The sequence below is a fragment of the Haliotis asinina genome, chromosome 11 (genome assembly GCF_037392515.1).
Source record: "Haliotis asinina isolate JCU_RB_2024 chromosome 11, JCU_Hal_asi_v2, whole genome shotgun sequence".
Classification (NCBI taxonomy): Eukaryota; Metazoa; Mollusca; class Gastropoda; order Lepetellida; family Haliotidae; genus Haliotis; species Haliotis asinina.
In genome coordinates, this window is record NC_090290.1 from 56,050,828 (window position 1) to 56,062,952 (window position 12,125).

The following is a 12,125-nucleotide window of genomic DNA, read 5'->3' on the forward strand; positions in this document are numbered from 1 at the left end:
AATTGTGTTCTGAGACCTAATGGTTTGTTGGGTACAGTTTGGTAAATCATTGTGTTTGGAAGTATTCTATGTGTCGGTGCCCCTCCAAAACACAAGAAGTTCTTGTTCATGCCATGTTCTATGACGGCTGGCTACGGTTATGGCTTGGAGGCGAACTTTGCGTTGCTATGAGAACCACGATCAGCTAGTGACAGAAACAATACAAACTATTGGACTGTTTTGCATTATTTACTAATAGCAGTTAAAAGCATAAAAATAACATTTTGTCATCCGACCGATCCGAACGTAAAGATATGATTAATGTCTCAATATGACATTTTATTGGTCCACGCGATCTTGAGAACGAACATAGGATCACACAGAAATAATACAATGGCAACAGGCTGTGCGAGTGAATACATCAGCCCAATCCTCTTTCTATGAAATTTCGAAGATCAGCTCTAACCCGTTTGCAAAGGTAGACTAAATATATCTGTATAAATGCCATATTATTTGCAGCAGTATGAATCCCGCGTCAGGATCGGTTCCATATGTCTTCGGCTGGTTGATCTGGACAATGCCCACGGAACTTCTACAAGCACTGACAGTAACTACCTAGTTACATAGGGCTATAGGGCTAACATAAGACTCTGCAGGGGCAGATACGGCCTTTTTGAGAAAGGTGTGTGTATGTGTGTGTGCGCGTGCGTGCATGCGTGCGTATGTGTGTGTGCGCGTGCGCGCGTGTGTGTATTGGGGGTGGGTGGGGGTGGGAAGACACTATTGAAAAAAATGGAAGTGCATATAACAAAATTTTTGCACAAAACATGGGGATGGAGTTACAGAAGAGAATGCACTTCCTTGAACCCCTATGCTCTCTACATCATACTATTGCCCGAAAATGGAAGACACTTGTCCGATTTGAAGTATGCGGCTAGATTTGGTCTCGCTTCCATTCTATCCTTGAAGGCCTTCACCAAAGGGGCGTAATCTACTGCGACCCAGGCTTCAGGGAACTGTGCAGCCGTCGCCCTCAGCACGTGGAGAAGACCTAGGTCAACATAAGTCACCTTGCCCCCTACAACATACCTGAAACAAACAAAATACAACTGGTGTTTGCTGTTTAACACAGAAGTAAACATGGGGAGACGGCCTGACCATCCCATCTGATTTTAACTGCGCACTCATCATTCTTGCCACAATAGGACATACCCGAAATATCCAACCCTGAACAAGACAATCCAGTGATTGACATTGCTTGATTCAATACATCTTCCGTCCAAGTGTTTTATTTCTAATGAACAACGCTTTCCGCAAGTAACAATTCTACAGAAACTAAGTCCTTGTCTCCCAAGCAACGATTCCCGCTGACCTGATACGGTGTCACATCAACCAAATCATGGGCAAAGGGGAGTGTGACCACCACCCACACCCTTTGAAACTGACTTAAAACCACTCTGAAGATTTTTCGGGGTTGTTTTTTGAGGTGACGGATCCGTAAGGGGTAGGGGTGGGTTCAACCCCAACATCGGTGGCTGGAGCTGCAGCAGGAGGTAAGCCGAAATATCAAACTGATGTACATACATAAATCACGAAATGCACGCTATATCGATAACAGTGAGTACACTCCGCAATTCAACAAAGACATAACAAGTTTCTTGAATGTGTCAAATTACGCCTGTGTACTATGGTTCACCAGTGGGGATGACATGTTACAGACAGTGACAAGCGGCACCTTTCACGATGCAACCAAGTTTACCTTAACTCCCATTCTTTAACATTGCACTAAGGGTACCTTAGTGATTTACGATTGCTTTAGTGTTATGTAAAAGGATCCCCAGGCGCGAAGCATTACATGTAGATAATAGTTGAAGACATCTTGGCCAAAATTAGAATTGTCGTGACATGAGTAAGTGAGTTTAGTTGTACGCCCCACTCAGCAATATTCCAGCTATATAGCGGCGGTATGTAAAGAATCGAGGCTGGAACAGACAATCCAGAGATCAACAGCATGAGCATCGATGTGCGCAATTGGAAACCGATGACATGTGTCAGCCAAGTCAGCGAACCTGACCATCCGATCCCGTTAGTCGCCTCTTATGACATGCGTAGTGTCCAGGCATGAATTACTGCTTGCCACTCATGAACGAAATAAACGTATTAATCACACGTTGGAGAATGTTAACCCGTTCGCCACGTGTGCATGTTTCCCAGGCTCCAGGAAATGTCTGCGGCAATTCATCTTTTCAAGCAGTTACATCCGTCCAAAGACGGGTATCCGACCCGTATATGGCTCTGTGCTGTCGACTTTGGTAATGCTAGTTCAACTTCTGTTACCTAACGTACACTGACTACATCGTGATCAGGTCGATATTATGATGTAAAGTATTTGACTTAAGGAAGAAAATCTGGTTTATGCTCTCATTGTTGAAATCGGTTTCAACAAAGTACCAACATTATTCAAGTGAAATCTTACCCCTTTCCGCCGTCATTAGCTGCTAGAATCTTCTCAAAATGCTTCATATACTTGGGGAGTCTCTCTGCCAGGAATCGGTCAATATATGGCTGTGTTTCCTTCTCTTGTCCGAAGTAGGAGGCGAAAGGATTGATACCGTGGAACGCATAGCGACCTACAAATAGTCACAGTCGTATGGTAGTAGTAGTAGCTGTAGTTGTAGTAGTAGTTGTAGTAGTAGTTGTAAGTGAGTGATTATGTGTTAACACCGCCTTTAGCCATATTCCAGAAGCATCGCGGCGGGCAACATCAGAAATGGGCTTCACACGTTGTATCCACATGGGAATCCAACCCGTGTCTTCAGAGAGCCCAGCGAATGCTTTCGCCACTAGGCTACCCTACCGCCAAGTAGTAGTAGTAGTAGTAGTAGTAGTAGTAGTAGTAGTAGTAGTAGTAGTAGTAGTAGTAGTAGTAGTAGTTTGTTGGTTTGGTTCGTTGGTTGTTAAACGCCGCCCTCAGCAATAAGGGACTGGAGTCCGGGATTCGAACTCACACCCTCAAATCGATTTATTCCACTGGGACACAGCGTCTTTCACAAACCAGTCTGACAAATTAGTAGTTCGGATCAAACAACATAGTGACCACTGCTGGAATGTCTGGGACAAGTTCGATTATTTACAGACCGCCGCCATAGAGCCAGCATATTGCTGTGTGCGGCGCTAAACAACAAAGCAGCCATTGCTAGAGCAGTAGTACAGCATAGGTCATGGGGCCAGGTCATGACGGACATCGGCCGTCCAGCGTCACGACGACACTTCACGTCACCTATTGCCTCGTGCGTCCTCACCAGTCGTCTGACCGTGTAGGTCATATTCAAGTAAGCACAGAGTGAGTGATTGAGTTAAAATTTAACGTCACATCGGCAATATCTCAGCCATATCGTGACGAGAACATCTAATATCAAAATTAATTATGTGTCTGCTATAAAACCTGTCAACGACGGACAGTAAAACAACTAGAATATCACAAATGGAATTAAAACTAGCATGGAAAGTTAAAAATAACAACACCATTTGGACAATACACTATAAAATCAGGCTATAGATCGCCAACAACTGAAGGTAGATCACCATACTAGGACCATGGGGACTTACAGTACCTTTGCTACCTACATGGACCCTAGTTGGATTTACACCATCCCTTCAGCCGCTGGCGAGTGTACAATATGCTAGCCACAATTAAAACAACACGAATACTACGATTAAAAACAGTGGTAGACTTAAATTTACTATCAATGTTTTTGGACTTACGTACCCTCTCAGGAGGACAATAATTTTACAATACTTCAACCCCCTTTGAGGGTACAGCCACTAACAATTCTAGTTACGAATCCAAACTACCAATTATTAAAATACATCTTTTTACAGAAACATATTGCTCAAAATTCAGTCATAAATCAATTTCTTTTAAAAAACCAAGAATTAAATGAAAACTAACGCTGCTAAAAAGATCCTTCATTGTTTTAACTGAAAAATACATATCCCTTGTGATGGAGAATTCAACACAGTCAAGCAGAATATGCTTGACTGTAACTCTCTCATCACAAGGGATACAGAAAGGAGGATCCTCACCTTTTAACAGGTACGCATGAGTATATCTAGTGTGTCCAATACGACATCGTCGTAGAATAACCTCTTCAAATCTGGACTGACAACCCAAGTGGGTATAACCAATGTAAGGTTTTATCTCATGTAATTTATTCATACCCACTTGGGTGTCCCACTTCTTCTGCATCAGGTCACGGATATAACATCTAATAGTGGCTTTGTAATCACTGTGAGGAATAAGCAGTGGTGTCACAGATTTGTTGAGTGCTGCTTTACCAGCAAGGTCAGCCAATGTGTTACCAGAGATCCCTACATGGCTGGGTAACCAACAGAAGACGATGTCGTATTGGCCAGTAGCAAGATCATTATACAATTCAATAATTTCTATTAAAAGTGGATGTTTACAAGAAATATTTTTAATAGCCTGAAGGCAAGAAAGACAGTCGGAATAAATTATATATTGTTTGCGTTTAGGGTGTCTCTGAATATACCTAAGAGCTGTCAATATGGCGTTAGCCTCTGCGGTAAAAATAGAACTATTATCGGGTAATCTAGAAGATATTGTTCTGGATCCAATGACAGTGGCACAAGCCACAGCGCCACCGTCCTTGGACCCATCTGTAAATAAGGATTTATAATTGCTATATTTATGTTTCAATTGATTATATTCTTGTTTATACTGTAATTCATTCGTTTCTGATTTTTTAAGTGATGTTAATGTTAGGTCAACTTGGGGCCTAACCAACTGCCAAGGAGGAGAAGAAAGAAGACGGGAAGGAGCTATATGGTCCAGCTCAATGCTAGAAGCAGCAAGAAATGGCTTAATTCTGAGCCCAAGAGGCGGAACAAGGAAAGACTTTTTGTTATACAAATCCTCATAGAGAGGATTAAAAACACAATTAAATGCGGGGTTAGACTCATTAGAAGCTAATTTTGTAATGTATTGTAAAGATAGTTTGATACGACGTAAGTTGAGAGAAGGCTCATCAGCTTCGACGTATAGACTGTCGATAGGAGAGGTTCTAAAAGAACCAAGACAAAGTCTTAGACCTTGGTGGTGCACAAGATCAAGTAGTTTTAGGTTGCTTTGACAAGCGCCACCATATACGATGGAGCCGTAATCAAGTTTAGATCGGATCAGTGATCTATATAAGTGAAGAAGGGTAGATTGATCCCCTCCCCATTTTGAATTTGAAACAACCTTTAATAAATCGAGTGCCTTCAGGCATTTGGCTTTAAGGGATTTAATATGCGGCAAAAAGGTCAAATGTGAGTCGAAAATAAGTCCCAAGATCTTGGCCTCCTTGACGACTTTGATTGGGGTACCACTGAGAAATAGTTCTGGTTCTTTATGGGGTTTGTATTTACGACAGAAGTGTATACAATTGGTTTTTGATTTAGAAAATTTAAAGCCGTTTTCAAGACACCATTTATCAATTTTGCTGCAGTTGCCGTTCAATAGTATGCATATTCTTACCGCGGCAAGAAATATTAAAATCATCCACAAATAAATATCCATCTATTAAATCGTTTAAAACTTTAGATAAACTGTTGATCTTGACGCTAAAAAGAGTGACAGACAAAATACTGCCTTGTGGAACACCCTGATCCTGATTATAATGATCAGACAGGGTAGAACCCACGCGGACTTGAAATTGCCTGTTATTTAAAAATTTTGCAATGAATTCAGGCAAACGACCTCGCAAACCGAAGTCATGTAAATCCCTCAAAATGCCATGTTTCCAGGTTGTGTCATAAGCTTTTTCAAGATCAAAAAAGATAGACACAGCATGTTGTTTGTTAATTAGTGCGTTTTTAACAAATGATTCCAGTCGCACTAAGTGATCGACAGTACTTCTATTTTTACGGAAACCACATTGTATATCTGTGATAAGATTATTTGTTTCCAAGTACCAAACAAGTCGATTATTTATCATACGTTCCATGGTCTTGCAAACACAGCTAGTTAGTGAAATCGGACGATAATTGGATGGATCCGTATGATCACGTCCAGGTTTAGGTATTGGTACTACTATGGCGTCACGCCATGAAGGAGGAAAGTTACCCGATGTCCAAATATCATCAAAAATATTGAGAAGAGTTTCTAGGCAGGATTCTGGTAAATGCTTCAGGAGTTGATAATGTATGTTATCAGCTCCAGTAGCAGTGTCATGAGCTTGATCAAGAGCAGTATGGAGTTCATGAATAGAAAATGTTTCATTATAATCTTCCCCATTATCAGAATTGAAATTAATAGTTTTCTTTTCTTGTTGTTTTTGATATTGCTGGAATTTTGGTACATAATTTGAAGAGGAAGAGTGTTTAGCAAGGGTTTCACCTAGTTTATTAGCAATATCTGATTTATCAGTAAGCAATTGATCTCCATGTTTAAGATGATGGACAGTAGATTTAGTACCTTTACCTTTGATTTTCTGGACCATGTTCCATACCTTGGACTTGGCTGTCCGAGAATTTATTTTGGATACATAATGTTGCCAAGATTGGCGTTTGTTCTGTTTAAAAGTACGCCGTGCTTTAGAATTTAAAATTTTAAATTTATTTAAATTATGCACCATAGGATGGCGACGGAAATAATGTTCAGCTTTTTTCCTTGCCTTCCTAGCTTGTTTGCAGTCATCGTTGAACCATGGTTTTCTTATGTGTGGAACTACAGAGGACTTTGGTATACACTCATCAGCTATGGAATTCAGTTCATCAGAAAAGCATTTAATAGCATCGGGAACGTCAATAAAACGTTCAGGTTTAAGTTTTTCAGCACACAGTGTTTCATATAAAGCCCAGTTAGCCTTTTTAAAATTTCGTCTTGATGATGGAGGAACATCGGATGGAGTTACAGATTTTAATACAGTAGGAAAATGGTCACTTCCACAGAGGTCATCGTGGACTGACATTTCAAATTCATTTAGTAGTTCTGAATTTGTCAATGACAAGTCAAGAGCAGAATAGGTCCCTGTCCCAGGGTGTAAATATGTGTTGGAACCATCATTATAAATACATAAATCATTGTCAGAACAAAAGTCCTCCAACAATTTACCTTTAGTGTTTGTATTTACACTACCCCAGAGTGGGTTGTGTAGATTTAAAACTCCCATTATAATACAGGGCTTTGGGAGCTGATCATATAGAGCTTGAAAATCGGTTTTGGCAGAAGCCGAAGACGGTGAAATATAAAGAGAGCATAGCGTAAACGCTACATGTAAAGTAATTCTCACTGCAACAGCCTGCATATTAGTATTAAGTGAAACAGGGCTTTGAATAACGTTTTGTTTCACTAGAATGGATGATCCGCCAGTGGCCCTATCACCCGGAGGTGAAAAACAATGATATGCATTAAAATGACGAAGGTCAAATGTATCTGTTTGTTTTAAATATGTCTCCTGGAGACATAACGCTGAAGGCATGAAATCTTGGACTAATAGCTGTAATTCATGTAAATTAGTCCTCAATCCTCTGCAGTTCCACTGTACAATAGTATTGGAATAAACTATCTTTTGGGGGGATTTATTGGGGATCTACCCCGCACTCTTTTGGAGGGCGACAAGCTATGTGCCCTAGAATGGACGTTTTCAGAAACGTCCATATCTTCAAGAGACCCATATTTATTAAACAGTTGAATTTTGTTTTGGGACCCCTTAGGAGCTCTGCCACTTTGTTGTTTTGAAACATCAGACTTAGGTTTGGGTTTAGTTCTAACAATTTGTTGTCTATCAGCTGTTGAATGAGACTCAGAGCGTGACTGTGAAGATGACTTATGATCAGAGGACTTTGATGTAGTAGGAAGTGATTCCTCAGTCTGGGATGATATAGCAGGGTATAAAACCTGTGGGGAGTCGGAACTGACCCAAGTCAAGGTAGTTTGGCATCCTGTGGATGATTTTGTTATTTTAGAGCTGGATTCAGATGATGATTTTGCTACTGTAGCATAACTTTCTAGAAGGTCAGATCTCTTCACCAGTTTCTTTGCCTCAGAAAAAGAGATATTTTGGGTGAACTTTATTTTGTTAATCGCCATTTGCTCTTTCCATATTGGACACTGTTTTGACGAAGATGAATGGTCGCCTGAGCAGTTAGTGCATTTTTTAAAGTCACTGTCACAATCTTCTGTTGTGTGTGTCTTCTCACCACAGTGAGCACACACAACAGACAATGTGCAGGTAGATACACCGTGTCCATATTTCTGGCATTTAAAACACCTGAGCGGGTTGGGGATGTAGGTTTCAACTTGGATATTGCAGTAACCTGCCTTTACTGATTTGGGAGCATTCGGCGATGAAAACGAAAACAGATAGGTATTCGTTTGGAATGTTTCATTGTTTTTTCGGGTGGAAAAGCGCTTCACATACAGCACGCCTTGATCCTTCATTTCGCATGCTATATCAAGTTCGGACATGTCAGCAAACAACCGATCACGATCTCTGACGATACCTTTACTTGTGTTCAAGGTCTTGTGAGCAGAGACCGTGACCGGAATGCCCACAAAAGATTCAATGCTCATCAGATTTGTTGCTTGCTGTTTCTTGCCACACTCAATTAGCAGTGCACCCGAACGTAAGCGTCTAATGTTCTTAACATCCCCAGCAATACCTTGAATGCCCTTAGATACTGCGAAAGGGTTCAACTTCAGTGGTGTCTTGTCAGTAGTCTCAATAACGAGGAAACGTGGCCAATACTCAATCGATAGAGACGGTCTGTGAGAAGTATCAACGGGATCAATTTCAAGTGGACGTTTGGTTTTTTTGGGGGGGTATTTCATAAGCCATGATTGGTGTCATATGGTTCATCATCCGAGCTGCCCACCCACCACGGAGTATCACAAGGACAATGCTAAAGCAAGCGGGCCTCCAGCTTGCAGCACCAAGGATTCTCGGATGATATACTCCAGTAGAAGAATTATAAATAATTAAACTACCAGATTGGCCCATGAGCCATCGCCTTCTGGCATAAGACTCTAGGCAAAGTTCATATTAGAATTCACAATCAATTCACAAAGATCACAAGTAGTGCCAAAGCCGAAACTCAAAACAATTTCAAATCAAATTTGTGCAATGGCGGATAGACAGTCCATGCACAGGGCTTGGCATGACCAGCCGATTGGTTGAATCAGGCCCATTCAACCACCCGTCTAGGTGAAGTAAGGGCCAAAGTGGTGTGTTGGGCAATGGAACGCAGTTAAAAGTCCAAATGCCCTCAACCACCAGGATCCCGTCCTCCACCGACACGGGACGCAACCCACGGCAAACAGGTTGCCCAATTTAGTCGCCTCTTACGACAAGCAATGGGGTGTTGTGGACACATTCTGCCCCGGGTCCACACGGGAGAAGAGCACTTAGCGTTACCCAGCACCCACCACGAGGAGGTGGCTCTTCATGGGTGCCAGTAAGCACAGATGTTGCGGCAGGGCACCCTACGTCACACATGGCAACCTCCGTCTTCTGGGTTGGTTGTCGTAAGAATATGACGTGGTGATACACCTGCAGTAGTTTTCTAGAGAGACGAGTGTATTGTGGGATGTTTTGACGGGAGATTTTTCCTATTATACTTCGTGGCTGGTGTCACTCGTGCAATAAAACTATTTCTACAGTATCCTGAGTGTCCTTACTCCTTGAGGGAATGTCTAAAGGTTAAAATATTCGCTCGTCAAGCTGAAAGCCCGGGTTTGATTCCCCACATGGATACAATGTGCAAAGCCCATTTCTGGTGTCCCCTGCTGTGATATTGCTGGAATATTGCTAAAAACTAAAAGCTAAAAGCTTTCACTCACTATAACCACCTTAAAGACACAACATATATTATTTCCTTGCTATCCCATAGTTGGTCACACGCATTTCGACTAAAATATACAGAACGTGCCCGGGAAAAAAAGTACTGTTCCGTTAGTTCGCTGTAACCGTTGTTTAATCCATCCCCATAAAATTCTTCGTATACCATACTGTTCATTACTGACAAAGAACCGTCATCCACCGCACCAGACAAGACAGGAATCGGGTTCTTGCTAGCACTGAATTGGGGAAACTCAACAACGTGGTAAATATTCAGAAATGAAATACCTTCGGCGATATAGTCGTGTACGGTGGCGTTGATCTGTTCGGCATGCCACTGGTCCTCTTCATTGTCTGGGTACAGACCGAACTGCTTCCCCAGGTAACGGCATATTACAGGTGTTTGGGAAAGTTCGAAGTTGCCTGAAACATTAATTAGATGGAACATACAGGTACACTGAATGTACTGGTATAGGTGGGCGGTTTATGTAGGTACAAGGAATATGCAGTTACAAATATCAACAAGGTATAGTAAACATATGCTTGGGTGGATTATGCATGTACAGCTGTAGTATACAGGTGGGTGGATTATACAAGGATTTTACAGGTATACTGAATGTACAGGTGAAGATGCAGGTAGACTTAACATTTGATTATCGGAAAATGCAGGTAAATTGAACCTGTGGGTAATTGACATTGGTCGACCTTGAGCTTGGGGTTACGTCGATATTGGGCTTACTTTGACACACAGATTACTTAGACACAGGGCTTGCTTTGAGACACAGATTACTTCGACACAGGGCTTGTTTTGAGACACAGATTTCTTCGACACGGGGCCTGCTTTGAGACACAGATTTCTTCGACACAGGGCTTACTTTCAGACACAGATTTTTTCGACACCGGGCTTATTTTGAGACACAGATTAGTTCGACATACGGTCTACTTTGAGATAGAGTTACTTCGACACAGGACTTACATTGAGATAAAGGTTACATCCAAATACGGCATAGTTTACACGAGATACCACTTTGTTAAAATCAAGTAGAGATACCTTTCTTTAACAACGGGACAGCAAGAGCTGGGTATCCGGTCCACTTTTGGTCAGCCTGTTTGAACATCTCCATTATGCCTTCAGATATATCCTTGAAAGGGACACCAGCTTCGATGAAGAGGAGGCGGACAAACTCCCCCCGCCCTGGTCCCACATACTGTCCTGACCAGTAGTACAACTCGTAACCATCGCTCGACATCTTCACCGACTGTCTATGCTTGTACCTGGATGTTCACTGGACATTTAACCGAGGAATAGAACCCGGCTTTAAGCAGTGGTTTGATGGTGGTGGACTGAATTGAAAGACTATTTTATTCACTCATACCTTAGATCCCCCGCTTTCCATACTGAACAAAGTTAAGGATCATGAAGTACCGCAGAGGGTTCGACTATTTATACCCACTCCGATCAACTTTTGGATATTTTACGTGCGCTTTGCGACCGGGTGTACAATATGCACACGGTATAAAACATCCAGAGTTGTGTCCCTTTAATACTTCCGCTAACCAGCTGCCGGGTCGTACCCCGACTGTCTTCACGATATGTACTATTAATACAGGTCTGTGCACACTCTGGCTTGTTTATGACACACAAGACTTTTTACCGGAGTCTAACGCGTGTGATATACAATGTATGAACATATACAATCCTGACCTACATATTCAAGTAAGCAGATTCCAAACCACAGTTTATAATCAGCGCTGTCTAATGCTGTGCTGACCAGGAAAATGCTAAACTATCAAACGAAGACAAATCGTAGTTCTAGTGCCTAGGTTAAGACACTATGAGTTACGTACCTTCCCTGGCTTCGAGGTATTGAAAGTCATGTGATCTATCACGTGACACGTTTGAAATATGCTGCGTCGTCGAGAGTGAGCCGTGTGTTTAGTGAGATGAGCTCACACCGGTACCGATTAAACACTTGCCGTAGGGTGTGAATCCGCCTATTTCAGAGCAGGTCAGCAGGAGAAAACTACCCTGGTGACAACATACCCTCTCCAGTACAGGTCGCAGCGCGCAAAGGGAACCACAAGACACCACATGGTATTTTCCTATTGAAGCAGATGATCCAATCAGCCAATCAAAATCCTCAATGTTATAGCAAAGATTCCCACTAAAAGGGAATGCACGTCATATGCATATTCATCAACCTGGCCTCCACAGAGAACAGGTAAAGAGAATATCATGAATAGTACTCTTAGCTTACCCATGCAGGAGAAACGTTTTGTTTAACATTTTAACTTTAACTTTTT

General features: G+C 41.9%; 1 protein-coding gene across 3 annotated transcripts; it reads right to left on the bottom strand.

Moving 5' to 3' along the window:
• Positions 1 to 214: 214 nt before the first annotated feature.
• Positions 215 to 11,946, bottom strand: LOC137256186 (glutathione S-transferase P 1-like). 3 transcript variants are annotated; one of them, XM_067793899.1, is made up of 5 exons: positions 11,670 to 11,946; positions 10,873 to 11,096; positions 10,110 to 10,244; positions 2,456 to 2,609; positions 215 to 1,068 (listed from the first exon to the last, which is right to left on the bottom strand). In XM_067793899.1, exons 2-5 carry the CDS (start codon positions 11,069 to 11,071, stop codon positions 858 to 860), a joined length of 699 nt encoding a protein of 232 aa, XP_067650000.1. In that variant the 5' UTR covers positions 11,072 to 11,096; positions 11,670 to 11,946; the 3' UTR covers positions 215 to 857. The 3 variants fall into 3 exon arrangements, with proteins under 3 accessions (XP_067650000.1, XP_067650002.1, XP_067650001.1); XM_067793901.1 differs by having other exon boundaries at positions 10,873 to 11,107; positions 11,670 to 11,918; XM_067793900.1 differs by having other exon boundaries at positions 10,873 to 11,165; positions 11,670 to 11,918.
• Positions 11,947 to 12,125: the final 179 nt, after the last annotated feature.

What these genes read in the sequence shown, in the direction of transcription:
- LOC137256186 (XM_067793899.1), bottom strand. Translation starts at nt 11,071, where the DNA reads ATGTCGAGCGATGGTTACGAGTTGTACTACTGGTCAGGACAGTATGTG. An exon ending in TGTCCCGTTGTTAAAGAAAG is followed by an intron (nt 10,245 to 10,872) that starts GTATCTCTACTT and finishes TTAATGTTTCAG; the next exon opens with GCAACTTCGAACTTTCCCAA. An exon ending in GCTAATGACGGCGGAAAGGG is followed by an intron (nt 1,069 to 2,455) that starts GTAAGATTTCAC and finishes TGTTTGTTTCAG; the next exon opens with GTATGTTGTAGGGGGCAAGG.